The sequence below is a fragment of the Onychomys torridus genome, chromosome 4 (assembly GCF_903995425.1).
Source record: "Onychomys torridus chromosome 4, mOncTor1.1, whole genome shotgun sequence".
NCBI classification, from domain to species: Eukaryota; Metazoa; Chordata; class Mammalia; order Rodentia; family Cricetidae; genus Onychomys; species Onychomys torridus.
Window position 1 is genome coordinate 101,467,026 of NC_050446.1, and position 16,870 is coordinate 101,483,895.

General features: G+C 47.3%; 1 protein-coding gene across 1 annotated transcript in view; it reads right to left on the reverse strand.

The window, feature by feature from the left end:
* The window catches only part of Ncaph (non-SMC condensin I complex subunit H), a 29,593-nt gene extending 19,197 nt beyond the window's left edge, over positions 1-10,396 (reverse strand). The window contains exons 1-6 of the mRNA XM_036183223.1: positions 10,295-10,396; positions 4,470-4,710; positions 3,855-3,945; positions 2,867-2,959; positions 2,442-2,580; positions 1,545-1,669 (exon numbers count right to left, since the gene is read on the reverse strand). Coding sequence (XP_036039116.1) covers positions 1,545-1,669; positions 2,442-2,580; positions 2,867-2,959; positions 3,855-3,945; positions 4,470-4,710; positions 10,295-10,313 — 708 coding nt within the window. The 5' untranslated portion in view covers positions 10,314-10,396. The remainder of the gene's footprint in view (positions 1-1,544; positions 1,670-2,441; positions 2,581-2,866; positions 2,960-3,854; positions 3,946-4,469; positions 4,711-10,294) is intronic.
* Positions 10,397-16,870: the final 6,474 nt, after the last annotated feature.

Consider the following 16,870-nt stretch of genomic DNA (forward strand, 5'->3'; position numbering starts at 1 on the left):
CAAGAACAGGAAACCAGAGAATGGCAGCAGCAGCAGCAGCAGCAGGTGCAAACAAGCTCATACACAGGTCTGTCTACAAGACTGAACGTTGTGCACGGTCAACTGGGGAGGACTTTCTGAGTCATCAGGTAAAATCCGGCTGAAGAAAGGCAGTACACAGATGGATGAACGGTGAGAAGTGTATTTCCAATCTCTTTATATACAACATACCTGGACAGACGTCCTCCAGCTAGTTCCCTTCCACAGGCAGTTTCTAAACAGCTACTTCCAACAAGCCCAACACAGTAAAATGCTATCACAACAAATCATGTTGCTCTAACAAGCTATTGGGATGGAGCTAATCACAAGGTTCTATCCTTCCTATGTTTTGGAGACTTCTGTTTAAGGTGGGGTCTTACTCTATCCCCAAGTTGGCATCTTTTTTTTTTCCGAGACAGGGTTTCTCTGTGTAGCTTTGGTGCCTTTCCTGGATCTCACTCTGTAGACCAGGCTGGCCTCGAACTCACAGAGATCCACCTGCCTCTCTGCCTCCCAAGTGCTGGGATTAAAGACGTGTGCCACCACTACCCGGCCCAAGTTGGCATCTTAAAGCCTTCTACCCCAGGCTCCTGAGTGTCAGGATTACAGGTATATGGAACCACATCTGGCTCACTACTGTTGCTCTGAACAGAAATAGTTCTAAGATCTGGAAGAACCCAACCAGGATGATGAAGTGAAGAACAGGCAGTTGGCAGGGCTGGTGGCTAAGCAATGGCTAGCAACGGTTGCAAGGACGCCCTAAGGCTGGGTCAGGGAGGGTGGCACAGTCATGTGACACCAACCCAGAGTCAGAGCACATCATAACCGCAGGGACAGGCAAGGCAAATGCACGTGAGGCTCAAAAGGAGGAAGTCACTGCAATCCTACTAGGAAGGGAACACTGCGCTCAGGTCTTACTGATGCTTTGGGATATGGCTTCCAAGGAGAAACAGGACTTGGATCTGGTAACACAGATGTGGCTCCCTGGCCTTCCTTGGAGGTTGTGATCTGCCGTCTTCATGACCCCATCTCACCATCCTGGGTCCCCAAAGGACATGTTTCACACCTGCACATCCTCTCATCTTTCTTTTTTAAGATTTAGTTATTGATTATGTATACAGCATATGTGACTGCAGGCCAGAAGAGGGCGCCAGATCTCATTACAGACGGTTGTGAGCCACCATGTGGTTGCTGGGAATTGAACTCGGGACCTCTGGAAGAGCAGCCAGTGCTCTTCACCGCTGAGCATCTCTCCAGCCCCCCTCATCTTTCTTATCATCCAGGCAGCCGCCCAGTTCACTCTCCCTCTCTCCCTCGTGCCCTCATGTGACTGGCCTCACAGAACACTGGTACCATCACTCCTAGTTCCTTTCTCAAATGCTAACCAGCCATGAGCTCCCATCTGGAGCCCAGACCTACAGTCGTGAGTCTGCAGTTAATGATCGAGCCTTTCTTCAAAGCTCAGTCCAGCCATCAACACCAACCCTACCGCGTGCTCTGCCCACACAAAGCGCACACTTCCTCACCTCACACTTTCGATCTGCTTCAGAGACATTGATGTTGCTTAGATTCTGCTCGATGGTTTTGCAGGACAGCTTCTTCTTTGGCTTTGCAGCCTTTTTACTTGTTCCTGGTTCAACAGCACTTCCGTCTAAAGGGTAAGAGCATTTCTTGAAAACCCTCTAGAGCAGTCATAATTTACACAGGAAATCCCCTCAAGTTAACAAGCTCATCTAACCTGCTGCTTACAGAGTACCTGGATTACTAGATAACACATTTCACTTCTAATGAAAATCAGTTTCTGGTTGGGTAGTGGTGGCGCATGTCTTTAATCCCAGCACTTGGGAGATAGAGGCAGGCGGATCTCTGAGTTCAAGGCCAGCCTGGTCTACAGAGTGAGTTCCAGGACAGACAGAGCTACACAGAGAAACCCTGTCTCAGACAACCAAAAAAAAAAAAAAAAAAAAAAAAAAAAAAATCCATTTTCTGAATACACCAAGCAGAAGCTCCCTGGTTAGTGTTTACTAAGTCTTGCTAAATCATTTCTAAAAGCTTTTAGACAGTTCTTTTTGAAGAAAAAGAACTAGTATTGGTGAAAGCAAGCTCCTGTAAGACAATCAAAGGCCTTTAAGAGACAGAGAAACCATCCCGAGAACCCCTAGCACAGCTGTCTAGGTTGGACGAGGCTCACTTCAGTTCCCAGTAAGCCACTCAACCCAAGAGACAAACAGTTGTATAAAAAGTTCACCATCCATCACGAGTTCTCTACAGAATCAAGTAAGCCACATCTCCTGTATTTTCTCATGGAAAACCACATTCTGGAAATATCCATGCCTTCAAAAAAGGTCTGACTTCTTGTGTTTTCATCCTTGCCCAATACACACTAGAAGTAGCCCCTTAAATCCAGGGCCCAGCCTGAGTACCTGCACTATGGCTCTCCGCTTCTTCCTGAGATGGTGCGTCCTTGCCCAGCCCCCCAAGGACTCTGTATACATCAGCATGGACAGCATCCACACGAACAGCATAGATCTTGGTGCTGGCATCCAAGGTGCCAGCAGCCACCTAGTCCAAAAGTACAGCTAGATTCATGAAGATGCACAGACAGGTAAAATCCAGCTAGATTCATAAAATATTTATTGAAGAAAAAAAACCCTGAAAGGTGCTCAAAGACTGATGGGAAATAAAACCATGTTTTTCCTCTGCATTTTGCCCTTTGAGGAAAGGGTGTGAAGGAGCTATAGCACAGTCTCATCAGGAAGGCTCTTGTGTGTTTGCAGAATTCAAGTGTGTTACACTAAGCATTCAAAATAATCGAGTCAGCTGTAAGGAAAGTACCCATGCTTCTTACTTTAAAGTTGGTTGGTTCTGTGTCCTTCTGCTTAAGAATCTCCGACATGAAATCAATTAAATGTAAGCCAAAAGCGTTCTTAGTAGTGATTTTCTAAGGGAAAAAATTCCAGAAAAGTTGATTACTCACAGACTCAGCTCATATAAGCTCCTGTAAATGACACTGAAGTTTATTAGAAATACCCCCACTGATCTCCATTCCCACAAGCACTTGCAATAGAGCCAAATCCACATGCACTCCCCTCCTCAAAGGCTGAAAACGGAGAATTCAGGAGAGCTTGCTGTGCACAGGTCTTGCTCTAAGAACTTTGCAGACGCCTGTGAGGCAGGTCCTCCCCTACTCTCCCTTTAGAGGAGGAACCTGGAGCAGGGAGGTTAGTGATTTATCACAGTCTCCCAGTTTATAAGTGGAAAAGAGAAGGTTCTAATGCAGGGTGGCTCCAGAACTTACTACTCATTTCTAGACTTACATCAGCTGTCTGTAAGCCATATGGCCATATTAGATGTACTGCAACTAGCAGGCCATTCACAAGCAGCAACATCAAAGCTTCCACCAAGAGGCCGGGTGGTGGCAGCACATACCTTTAAGCCCATCACTTTGGGAGGCAGAGGCAGGTGGATCTCCGTGAGTTTGAAGCCAACCTGGTCTACAGAGCAAGTTTCAGGACAGGCTCCAAAGCTAAACAGAGAAACCCTGTCTAGAACTGCCCCCCCCCCACACACACACACAAAAAGGCTTCCACCAAAAACAGTAAAGCCACACTGAGAAAAACCAGCATTAGGTAGCCACACTAGAGAATAAACAAACAATCACATTTTTCTACCTAAATCAAGAAAATCCTATCTCCTTTTGATCAGATACAAAATCATAGTTGGGCATGTTGGTACACATCTGAAATGAGGTGAGGCAGAAGGATCAAAGGTTTGAGGCTAGCCTGAACTACAAAGCAAGATCCTGGCTAAATAAATATAAATCAACAAATACTCACATTTTCAGTAGAAAGCTTGATACAGGTAGAGTAATGTTCTGTAATCTGTGTGTTTGTAAACTTGGATAGGGTAGTTGAGGCATCAATATTCCTAAATGAAAAACAAAAATTCTAGCAAGGATCTACAATACAGTTACTTCAAAACACAAACCCAGGAGGCCAGCAAGATGGCTCAGTGAGTAAAGGCACTTGGTCGTCAAACCTGATGATCTGAGATTGATCCCTGGAACACAAAGTAGGACAAAACTAACCCCTGCAAGTTGTCCTGCCTTCCACATGCACTCACATGCGTATACACATGTGTACACACACACACACAAAACATATTAAAACAAAACAAGCCGGGCGGTGGTGGCGCACACCTGTAATCCCAGCACTCGGGAGGCAGAGGCAGGTGGATCTCTGTGAGTTCGAGGCCAGCCTGGTCTACAGAGCTAGTCCAGGACAGGCTCCAAAGCTACAGAGAAACCCTGTCTCGAAAAACCAAAAAACAAACAAACAAAGGAAACGAAACAAGAAAACTCCTGTGCCCAGAATCAAGGAAGTACTCCGGAGGCTCCAGGACTCCTGCCGCCCACGCCACCCCAAACAGAACCAATGCAGAAATGCGCTCACCTGTTAGGGGAGGCCAGCAGGTGAGTGGAGTCTGTGCTGAACTGCAAGTCAAAGACCCTGGAGCGCCTCCGCTGCAACCGCTCCTTTTCATCATCATTCTGAGGAAAGTCTTCAAGGACTGGAGTGTTCGGAGTGCTGAGAGGGGCCTTCCCAGGCCGGGGCACTGACAGCACCCGCTCCAAAGGTGACGCAACACCGTGCTGGTGTCCACGGGTCTTCGGAGAAGAGTTATTCATTGTTTCTGGCAGTCACAGAACAAAATACTTGCTCAAGAAACCTTCAACAGAATTATTTCCTATTCCCAAAGGGGACTTGGGCCTGTCACAGGGCCACTGCACATTCCCTGCTAAGTCCTAGAATCACGATGCTACACTCTACAGCTTGCGTTTCTTGGCAGGGTGGACGTGGGGGGGGGGGCGCAGAGAGAAAGGTAACAGGACAAATATCCACTTCACGGCTACTGTATATTCAAGCACAGCCAGGAAAGGATGAGGAGGCAAGACTGGAGAGGGAGTTGAGTGGGAGAGCATTTCCTAGCATGTCTGAGGACAGACAGGTTGCATTGCCAGCACTGCCAAGGACAGAGAGACGGATGAGACAAAGTTGCTGCCTTTGATAAGCTCACAAACCAGCAAAAGGACACTGTCACCTACAATATCAGGCCAGGGGGATATTGGTGCTGAGCAATGATGAGGTTGGTCTGTAGTCAAACAGGCTGGGTTCTAATCCCAGCAACTCCATCTCCCAGCAGGAAGATGGGGAAAAAACATTTGAAATATGTCACACACACACACACAGAGCATTCCTAAGAATTGGCCACATATCTCATGCAATCACATGCAAACTACAAAAGCCTTGAATGGTGACATTAGCCAAGCAAATAAATGCAGCTTCTGATGTGATACCACAGGAAATTCTAATAATTTACTTTTATTTTATGTGCATTGGTGTGTTGCCTGCATATATGTCTGTGTTTGGGTGTCAGATCCCCTGGAACTAGAGTTATAGACAATTATGAGCTGCCAATGTCAGTGCTGGGAATTGAACCTGGGGCCTCTGGAAGAACAGGCCAGTGCTCTTAACTGCTGAGCCATCTCTCCAGCCCCAACTACAGGAAACTCTTAGAATCACCTAGGAAATGGTTTTGCCAGAAATATTTAACCTAAATGTTACCTTGTAAGAAATATAAGATCAGAGGAAAAAGTTAGAGGATACAAATAAACATTTAGCTAAATCTAGAATAGGGAAGGTTTACAAGACAATAGTTCACACCTGTAATTCCAGCATCTAGCAGGCTGAGGCAGGAGAGTTGCCAAAGAGTTCAAACCCAGTTTGGGCTATATAATGAGACATGTCTCAAAAAACAAAATGAATAAAACTTATTATCATTAAAGACAAGAACACTGTGGCAGAAGCAGTAGTTCCCTGACTAAGGCATGCCTAAAACAACCCACCAAGGACTGGTGGTGCACCTCAGACCGAAATCCAAGGCTTTTGATTTAAAGTCTAGAGGTGCGTCCCATTACACCACAGCCGCGTCCCATTACACCACAGCCGCCTCTGCTTGGGCCTGAGTACTGGTTATCTAGGGAACACGAAGCTCAGGCGTCCCTGGGGTACTGGTCCAGGTAAGGAGTGTTGAGACACAAACTGTAGTCGTGCCAGGGAGTGCAGAAAAGAAGGCTGAATGGCCCATGCCCATAACTCTGGGTGCAGGTAAGACACTGCAAATTTGAAGCAGGCTGGTCCGTGTAACAAGTTCCAGGCAGGCAGGGGCTACACAGTGACACCCTGTCTCAAAACAAGTCAAAGTAACAAGCCAATTATCAAAAAAGCCAGGGGAGCTCTTCTGGATGAAAAGAAACCAACCAGCCATACAAACCGAAAGTAGCACACAGACACTCAGTCAATCCCTGCTCAAAAAGACAGCTAAGAGCAACACTGGGGGAATCTTGGAGATCTAGAATGAAGTCTAGACTTTAGTCTAAGACATTGACGTTTACTATCTTAGACACCACCGTGACATGACTGAGAAGAGGGTCACTGCTTTAAGGACATCGTGAGAAACAACTTAGGTGTGGAGTGATCTGAAGAGTATAACTGCTTTAAAAGTAAAGGCGGGAAAACGATAGCAACTGCTGGACTCTGAAAAGTCGGAAATCAGATGGTGTGTGTGATGGGCATACATGTTTGGGGGAGGAGGAGGAAGCAGGGAAGGAATAAGGAAGACAGGAACTGTCAGTAAAGTCGCTTCTGGGGGGAGACTGATTTTTCAAGAGGTTTCTCTGTGTAGCCCTGGCTGTCCTGGACCTCGCTCTGTAGACCAGGCTGGCCTCAAACTCAGAGATCCACCTGCCTCTGCCTCCCGAGTGCTGGGATTAAAGAAAGGTATGGACCACTGGCAAGGTCGCTATAAACACTGTAGTCAGAGGAGGCTTTACCAAAAGGTTACAGCAAATCAAAAAGGCATGCACAGTCTGGGAAAACCACACAGAAGCAGGGGGCACAGCCAAAGGTGGGAACATGCTGGCACACATGTGGGCCTAGTGTGACAGAATGCAGTAGGCCAGGCAGCAAGGCCTCTCCAGATCAAACAAAAGCCTCAGGCTCTCCAGGGTCACGGAGGAAAGAGCACTAGCCAGAGGAATGCAAGACCAACTAGCAGGAGCATCCAAACTTGACTCAGGATCACTGTAACAACTTTACACACCCTCCTCCCTTAAAAATATTTAGACAGGGTCTCATGTAGCCTAGGCTGGCCTCAAACTCCCAACAACTGAGAGGGCGACCTTCTCATCTTCCTGCCTCCATCTCGTGCATTCTGGCATTACATGCCTGGTTTATGTGGCACTGGGGCTCAAACCCAGGGCTGGGGGTTGATTACAACCTCAATGCTAGGCAAGCTGAGCCACATCTCGAGCCCTGACTTTGTCTCTTAAATGCAGTGAGAAGGGAGCAACAAAATGAGCTAAGCTGAGCTTCAGGAGGACAGAGGACCCCTCTGATTGTCACAGTGAGAACACACTGAAGAGGAGACGAGAACCTAGCAGGAACACCAATTAGAAGAGGACTTCCAATAGCCAATAGCAAGGAAGGAGATGACAAGACAGGTGCAATGCTGGAGGTAAGAAGTGTCCAGACACCAGAGAGGTCTTCAGAGAAAGTCAGCATATTTCCTGATTGTTGAAATGTCGACTGATAAGACCCAAGGCTAGCTCCAAGGTTATCAACAGTGACTCAGTTGCCAGGATCTGAGGAAGCTACAGGAGAAGCCTGGTGTGGGGCAGGAGGCAAGGCCACAGCTTTAGACTTCTCACATTTCCTAGCCATCCAACTGCACTACGCAGCTGGATATCTAATCGTAGAATTCAGGGGGCAATTTCAGGCTAGACAAGTTGGGAAATCATTTAACACACTGGATGAGCTCTCTAAATAAGTCAATGGAGAAGAGCTGATGTCTGAAACGGGTCCCAAAATACTTCAAAAACTACAGGAGAGAGCAACCAGCAAATGGGCTGGGGAAGCACAAGTTGGGAGGAAAAACAGACAAGGATTCTACCAACTGAGTCACTTGTTCTCTGTTGTTTTCATTGTCTTAATGAATGCAAGTGAGCTAGAGGGTCAACAGGGAGAAGGTACTGGAGAGCTGAGGGAAGGAAGAAATGGCTATCTGGAAATAGAAGGAAATAGGGGTGGGGATTTTGCTCAGTGGTAGAGCACTTGCCTAGCAAGCACAAGGGCCTGGGTTCGATCCTCAGCTCCGGAAAAAAAGAAAAAAATAGAATGACTGAAACAGGAAATGTGGTACAACTGATGGACAGCTTTGAAGGGCCCGCAAAACCAACCATATGGCATCCCTGAGGATTTTTCTCTGGCCACTGTCAAGTGTGCAGAACAAATTCAAACTAACCAGGGTTGTGGGTTCTGCCAAGAACCTGTAAGGAAGTAAGAGGACACAGGGAAGCATGTGATTGGAGTGACTGACCGGGAACATACATAAAGAAGGAACAAGAACACAAGATGGTGACAGGCAGTGAAAAGCAGTAGAATATAGGTTGGCAGAACAAAAGCCTCATGTCTAGTAGTAAGAGAAAATAAGCTGGGCACAGAGGGGTGATATTAACCACATGGGCGACAGAAAGGTACCGTTACTGCTCATGACACATTCATGGTGTGACTATGACCTACTGTTTAGAGCAAGACACAAGATTCCTGGAAGGAGATAAAAGAACCCTAACTCGCACTCATCCCTACCCCTGATTTAAGAAACAGAAAGCACTGCTTCAAGACTGGCTTCATCACTTACCAGCTAACAAAATTTTAGGCAAGCAAATGCTGTTTCCGCTTCACCATTGCCCTAAATGGAAGAACATGTACCTGGCTTTGGGTATAGCTCGGCGGTAGAGAACTTGCATAGCACTCATCCTTGGCTGGTTGGCTGGCATGTGAAGAGAGGGAGGGAGATAGGAAGAAAAGGAACCAGGAAGGGAGCAAGCAGCTGGGCAGACCTTGCTGTTCCAGAACAGGTGATACAATGTAACCACAATACACACAATAACACTTTATAGATTCAACGCCTCTGCTCTGCTCCGCACCCCTACCACTCCATGAAAACAGTCTTGCTGTGATTAAAGACAACTTGCATATGGTCAACAGTGTGGGCACTTCCAGGCTTCCTTTCTCTTGAGACGCAGCAGCATTCGGAATAACTAACGCCCTCCTCTCATCCAGTCTCTCTCATCTGTGCTGGTCCCGGATGTGTACTCTCCACAAGATCTGTCTAGTATTCTCACCTGCACCCATGGCTTTATGATCTAAATGATGGGGAAATACAAATCTTCCTCTCAGCCTATGGACCTCTGTCAAACTCATCCAGTAGATACAGACCCCTTCACCTGCGCACCTGTCCAGGAAGTCACAGGCAACATGTCCAAAATGTAACTATATTCCAAACCTCCTATCAAGGTCTGCCAGGTCCTGCCTACTGTCCATTCTCACTAAGCTTAATTACGATGCTCTTAGTTACTGCCTAAGCTTAGTTACGATGTTCTAGTTAGTTCCTAGCCCAGTCCAGGCTCTTCACTCCTGAATCTTCACTTTTGTACACGCTGTTCATCCTGTAACGTTCTTTCCAATGCCTGCTTAAAAAAATCTGCAGTCCATAAGGGAGAGGAGTCACAGCACGAGGCCCTATCTGTCAAATACTTCCTGGACTGTCCCCACTTGAACACAAGCTCCAAGAGGAAAGGGGTATGTATCTGTTTTGTTCTCCCTCTGTTTTGTTCTCCCCGCCGCCTGACCCCCACCCTCTCTCTTTCAGAGTGAGTCTCGCTTATCCCAGGCTAGCCTCAGAACTCGCTATAGCTGAGGATAACCTTGAACAGAAGTCTCCAGGCTCCACCTCCAGTGCCCAGGCTTCTTCTGGTGTGTATCTCTGCAGCTGACCCAAGGTCTGTCCCAAAGGGAGCGCTCACGACTTTTGAAGCAGTTCCAAAATAAAGGCGCGTGGGCTCAACACAGAGCGGCCACCACTTCGCTTTCCCAGCTCCCCGAACAACGTCCAGTCCAGAGGAAACACCACCTTTCCCCGTTAGAGCGGGAGCGCGGGCAGCGCACGACCCGGCCGCCACTGGCAGCGGCGCCCTGATTGGCCCAGCGCCCCGCTTCCCCCGACTTCCCTCCTCTCCCCTCCCCCGCCTCGGCCCCCGAACCCCCGCCCCGGGCCCCGGCCGAGCCCCGAGCACATTCGTCCCTTCCGGGCTTGCCCGGGCGAGCGCCCCTCGGTCCTGACCCTGCCCGCCGCGCCTCGACCCTCTGGAGCTCACCTGGGCGCGGAGTCCTCATCGCGGCTCCCCGCGGGGTTAGTTTTAAATCGCGGGCGCCAAACGTGGAAGCGCGGTAACCGCCGCGCGACGTCACGCGGGGGCGTGGTCCGGGGCGCGCCTGCGCAGACCGCACGGGTGGCTGATGAAAAGGTGGCTAGAGAAAGCTGGCTGGGAGTCCCGCTTTGAAGTCTATCTACTCCCGGTGGGCTTGAGGACAGCAGTGACCGTGCTGAAGAAGTTTGAAAACACCCCGGTGCCGCCGAGCGCTAGGAGTAGGACGTGTGGATCCCGGTGGGAAAAGCTCTGCTTTGCTAGAATTTGAGTTTTAATGGGGAGGCAGTTTTCTGAAGAAGTGAGGTTCTTTGCCCTTCAAGAGACTTGTGCTGCGTGGGTAGCAAAACGCTGTCCTCATTGGAAGTTCCAGGCAGGCAAAAGGAATGTAGAGCAGTATATTCATGTGTACACGCCCCCCAGAACATTGAGTATATATGTGAATACACCTCCAAGAGCATTGTGTGTGCATGTATACACACACACCAGAGCATTGTATTTACCTGTGTATACACCCCCTAGAACATAGTGTATGTATATGTATACACTTCCAAGAATATTGTGTATGCCTTTATGTGTATACAAACGAACATTCCAGAACATTGTATATGCATGTGTGTATATATACACACCAGATCATTGTGTGTAAATGTGTCTAAACACACATCAGAGCATTGCATATGCACATGTACACACATAGATTGTTGTGTAAGCTGTATATACACCAGAGCATAGTGTATTCATATGTCTATACACACACACACACACACACACACACACACACGCTAAAATGAAGGACATTTTTGTCCATATTCTTATGAAAAACTTTTTGGAAACCATCTACCTACCACCCTTTTTTTAAAAAAAAGAGGGCTGAGGTGTAGCTTTTTAACATCCTTGACATCATTTGCCTGCCTACTAAATGTCATTAGTGGCCCTCATTTTGGTAACCAAGCTCTGCCTTTTGTTGAAAGATACTTATTTAAAAAAAAAAAAAAAAAAAGATTTAGGGGTTGGGGATTTAGCTCAGTGGTAGAGTGCTGCCTAGCAAGTGCAAGGCCCTGGGTTCAAACCTCAGCTCAAAAAAAAAAAAAAAAAAAAAAAGAAAAAAAAAGAAAAAAAGATTTGCCGGGCAGGGGTGGCGAACGCCTTTAATCCCAGCACTCAGGAAGCAGAGGCAGGCGGATCTCTGTGAGTTAGAGGCCAGCCTGGTCTCCAAAGCGAGTTCCAGGAAAGGCGCAAAGCTACACAGAGAAACCCTGTCTCGAAAAACAAACAAACAAAAAAAAGGTTTATGTGTATGAGTGTTTGGCCTGTTTTTATGTTCACTGTTGTGCCCAAAGTCTGGATCCCCAAAAGATCCCCAAGAGACTGAATCCGATGCAAAATCAAAGCATCTTTAATACAGGTTAACTCAGGCCTCTCTGTCCAGCTGACACAGCAGCAGAGCAGGAGGGACCTTGAGCAACAGAGGGCAAGGGTTTTTATAGTGACTAGATGGAGAATTCCAAGACTGCCTAGTTACAGACCTGGGATTGGCTCCAGCCCTCAGTATCTGGGCTGAGCTGATTGGCTCTCTTGAATATAGGAAATTGCAACATTTGTAGCCTTAGCACCTGGAGTTGTTTGTCTGCTTCTGATTGGCCCTTCCAGGTGGCTTCTGATAGACCCTTGCCTATGAGGTGAGGTATTCATGGCTTCTGATCAGCCATTCCCTATGGGATGGGGTGTTAGCTAGGGCAAGAGGTCAGAGGCAGTCGCTGCCTCTAGTTGTGCCTTTACTGTGTGGTGAAGAGTTCATGGCTCTCTCTGTAGCTAAGGCAAAAGGTCAGAGGCAGTCAGGAGGTCAGGAGTGGTGGTGGTGGTGGTGCTTCCTACTCAGGCCTCTTTGCTATGCCTGCAATTCTGCTGAGGCCTGGGTCTCTCATTCCCCCCTCTAGAAGCAAATCTAGAGGACCCAATCATGGGTGTTGGTTTTATGTGGTGGCGCAATGTTATTCATTAAGCAGCACTGTTACCATTGAGAAAAGGTCTGTGACCCGTTTTTTATGGATTCCCCTGCTCATGCACATATGGGCTTACTGAGCTATGCCATGCATGCCCATAGACTGCATGATCACGCAGCACACAGATTACATAGGATGTAAAGCCCTAGAATGACTAATCATTTTACCAGCACATGTATGGTCATGTAAGCGGGAGGGGGGGGGGGGCAGGAATTCCAACATTGGATTCTCTCTGAAGGTCTCTGATGGAATATACTGAGACAGTAGTACCATTAACTTCACTGCGCTGGTCTTTTCCCTACTGAAAGCAAGCAGCCTATTAAGGATACAGGGCCCTAAAGTAAAAGTATTAAGATCAACAGAGGCCCTAGCAATGTGGAGATTAAGGTAGTCAACCACAGAGAGGCATTAAACAGAGATTCAAACCAGATTGCTCATGATCCCTCCCTAACTTTGGCCAGTGACTCCTTTACTATTCCTGAATAATCAACGTAGAAACAACATTCCTCCCCTAAGGCTTGCGCAAAGCCCTCCTTGTTGTAAAAATACAAGATCTAATCCCCATTTGTATTGCAGTATTACTTCGGCCAGGAAGTTCTAGTTTGGCTGGAGGGGGCATGGGGGAGTGTCCAGGGATGTAACAACCTGATAGAGAGACTGAGTTGGCATGGGACCACCTGGTGCTTTGCTAGGGAGCTGTGTGGGCATGGGAGTGGCGTAACCAGGTGGCGATACCATCAACCTTGATGGCAGTGGGGGTGGTCAGGATCATGACATAGGGTCCCTTCCAGCGAGGTTCTAAGGTCTTGTGCTGGTGTCTTCTGATATAAACCAAGTCCCTGGGCTGGAATTGATGTGGAGTAGGTGGTGGAGCCGTCTCCTTCACCGTTACAACTTTGGCCAGGTGTCCTTGAACACCAAGGCTGCTGTGCTTAAGGAGGCAAGCAAGTTAACATCATTGAACTTGGTGAGCAAGTCAGACTGCAAGTTGGGGAGGACAGGAGAGGGTCGTCCAAATGGTGTAAGCCAGATGGTGTAAGGGGAATTTTGTACCCGAACAGGGTGAAGGGAGGAGGGCCACCCAGTCCTGACTAATTTGGTAAAGGTCTCCTTTAGGGTCTGAGTCATGCACTCTACCTGACTGGAACTCTGGGGTCTATAGGCACAATGCAATTTCCAATCTTCCCCAAGTGCTTTTGCTATACCCTGAGTTACATGCACTGCAAAGGCGTGTCCATTGTTGGAGCCAATCAGAACCGGTGTACCATACCTGGGAATGATGTTCTCAAGTAGCTTCTTGACCACCATCTGGGCAGCTTCATGTTTGGTGGGGAAAACCTCTTCCAAGCTTGAAAATGTATCTATAAAAACAAATAGATATTTGTAGCCATGTTTTCTGGTTTCACCTTAATGAAATCAGTCTCCCAGTGAGACCCAGGGCATTCTCCTCTCTGCTTCGCTCTGGGATGCCCCCCCCCCCCCCCCCGCCACTGCCACCGCCTCGGAGCTGCCACAGGGAGCTTGGTGTTATTAGGCTGGCAGGCCAGGCACTTGGAGGCTAACTGTTCCACCTTGTCCCAGAGACTGAACACTTTGAGATGAGACCATCTGAGTAGTTCCTCAGTCTTTTGGGGCCTAGGTAGGTAGCCTGGTAGATATATCTCAACAAGTCCACTGCCATTTTGGCAGGCAGGATTAGTCTTCCAAATCCTGTTAGCCATCATCTTTCTGGCCTTTCAGGTTTCCAGGCCTGAGGCAGGCTATGGGTGAGGGTCAAATCTTCTGTGTATATCCTAGTTTGTCCATCAGCTCATGGAGACCCAACTCTGGCAGCTTTAGAGTTAGTATTGGGACAGCTTGTTCTGCTGCAGCCACCTTAGTGGCCTTGTCTCCCCTCTGATCCCCTCTGATTTCCCCAAGTAACTGGGGAGTTCCCTTTTTGATGTCCCGGACAATGAATGATTGTCAGCTTAGCCAGGAGCCATAGGGCTTTCTTTCTTTCTTCCTTTTTTTTTTTTTTTTTTTTTTTGAGTTGAGGACCAAACCCAGGGCCTTGCACTTGTTAGGCAAATGCTCTACCACTGAGCTATTTCCCCAACCCTGCCATAGGGATTTCTGCAAGTCTTGGATTTAAATTATTTTGATAGTCTTTGTGGTGATATTATGTTCCCCAAAATATTGTGCACCCTAATAAACTTATCTGGGGTCAGAGAACAGAACAGCCACTAGATAGAGAGGCCAGAAAATGGTGCCACACATGCCTTTAATCTTAGCATTCCAGAGGCAGAGATCTGCCTGGATCTCTGTGAGTTCAAGGCCACACTGGAAACAGCCAGGCATGGTAACAAGAGCCTTTAATCCCAGGAAGTGATGGCAGGAAGCAGAAATGTATTTAAGGCGTGAGGATGAGGAACTAGGATCTGTTTAAGCTTTTAGGTTTTTGAGCAGCACAGTTCAGCTGAGAGGCATCCAGTCTGAGGAAACAGGATCAGATGAGGAATTGGCAAGGTGAGGTGGCTGTGGCTTGTTCTCCTTCTTTGATCTTCCAGCGTTCACCCCAATACCTGGCTCCAGGTTTGTTTTTATTAATAAGACCTTTTAAGATTTGTGCTACAGGTCTTTTTCTCAGGTGTCAGAAGTCCCCTTTCTTGATATATAGCACCATGTAGGTGTGACATGGCCAATGCCTAGCAGCTGTCTGTATGTACATTCTTAAGGCCTTGGTCAAGGTGATTAGTTTCTGCCTTCTGGGCCAAAGTACCTGGGGGCAGAGTCTCAGCCCAAATGTCCTCTCCCTCCATCACCACCACCTGGCCTGCATGCCTTTTTCCTTCTTTGACAAAACTGCTCCCAAAGGTGTACCAGGTGAATTCAGCATTGGCATTGGTTGGTTCTTCAGATCAGATCATGTCCCATGAACTTGGCTGAGTATCTCAGGGCAGTCATGAATGGGTTGATCCAAGTCTAGGTCAGGGAGCAGGGTGGCTGTGTTTAAGCCCATTGATGAGGCGAAATGTATTATTCACAGGGGGTGGTGGAGTTGAGGAGGATCTGGTAGTAGGTCCTTGCATTGCTCGACCAGAGCTCAGGAAGCTGCTTGAGAAATTCTCCCACTACATGAGATGTGGTCACAGTCATTTCTTGCCCTAGGGTGAGCTTGTCCACTGGCACAGCCACATCTGGATGGAATGGCAGAAGTCATAAACCCAGCACAGCTGCTTGACAAAGATCCAGCAGAGCTGGGTCACATGATGGCTGCCATGCCACCTTTGGTTTTCATCTCTACCTGTTGCATCCTTGGGGTACTTTTAATATTTGTACAATTTGAGGATATTGGATTGATAGAAAATTCCTTATGAATCATTTATGCCTTCTCCCAGGAATGCTGCTTCTAATCTTCCCCAGGAAAGTCCTGAACATACAATTCCTCCCACTTTTAGGGAGACATCTTTATCTACTTGAAGGTCTTCCTTATGCCTTGGAGGTTGTGACACATAAAGAAGCCAGAGGTCTCTTCATGAGGCTATGAGATATTCTTGAAACATCTGTCCCTGTATTTACACAGGAACAAGCTATTCAAAACAAAGTAAACTTAAAAAGGTCAACAAGATTCAGTGGGCTAGCCGGGCGGTGGTGGCGCATGCCTTTAATCCCAGCACTCGGGAGGCAGAGCCAGGTGGATCTCTGTGAGTTCGAGGCCAGCCTGGTCTACAGAGCGAGATCCAGGAAAGGCGCAAAGCTACACAGAGAAACCCTGTCTCGAAAAACCAAAAAAAAAAAAAAAAAAAAAAAAAAAAGATTCAGTGTGCTAGAGGAGCTGGCCACTGTTCAGAGTATAAGCCTCTTTCACTGTACACTCAATTACGTGACATACTACTCTGCCCTACATAGAGACAAATTGATGAGCAAATATGGAGTGGAAAGATGGTAAAAGAATGAGGTGTCAGGACCTCCCTCTCTTAGAAGTTAGCTCTTGCAGAGCCACTATAATGTCATATGACCAAGGAATAACAGAATGCCAGGATTAGACATATAGACAAATTCTATAAAGATATGAACATTGTATTATGCCAGAATTTGAATAATAACTGTAGCAGCTTTGGCCTGAGTATTTTTCTTGGGCACTCTGACCGTTAAGAGTTAATGACACACTGCTTGAGACTTGGCAAAATGTCCAGGGTAGCTTGAAGATTTTGTTTTGATCTAGTGTCCTTGAAGCAACCAAAGCTACCAGTCTGAGAACAGGCTGTCATATGCTCTTAGATTCTCAAAAATTGGGTTATGGGGTTAATGAGTAAGAATGATAACTGTTTATTAATGATGTCAAAACTTGAGGGAAAATGATTTGAAATGACAACTCTGTTCTGTCATAGTTTATTAGTGATGACTAACAGATGAGCAAAGGAAGTGAAACACATGTCAGCCAGGCTGCAAGATTCTCCTGACCACCATGGCCTGCCTCACTTCCTTCCCTCAACTCCTTACATCCTCTGCTGGGACCTGTCCCACTGGGGATGAC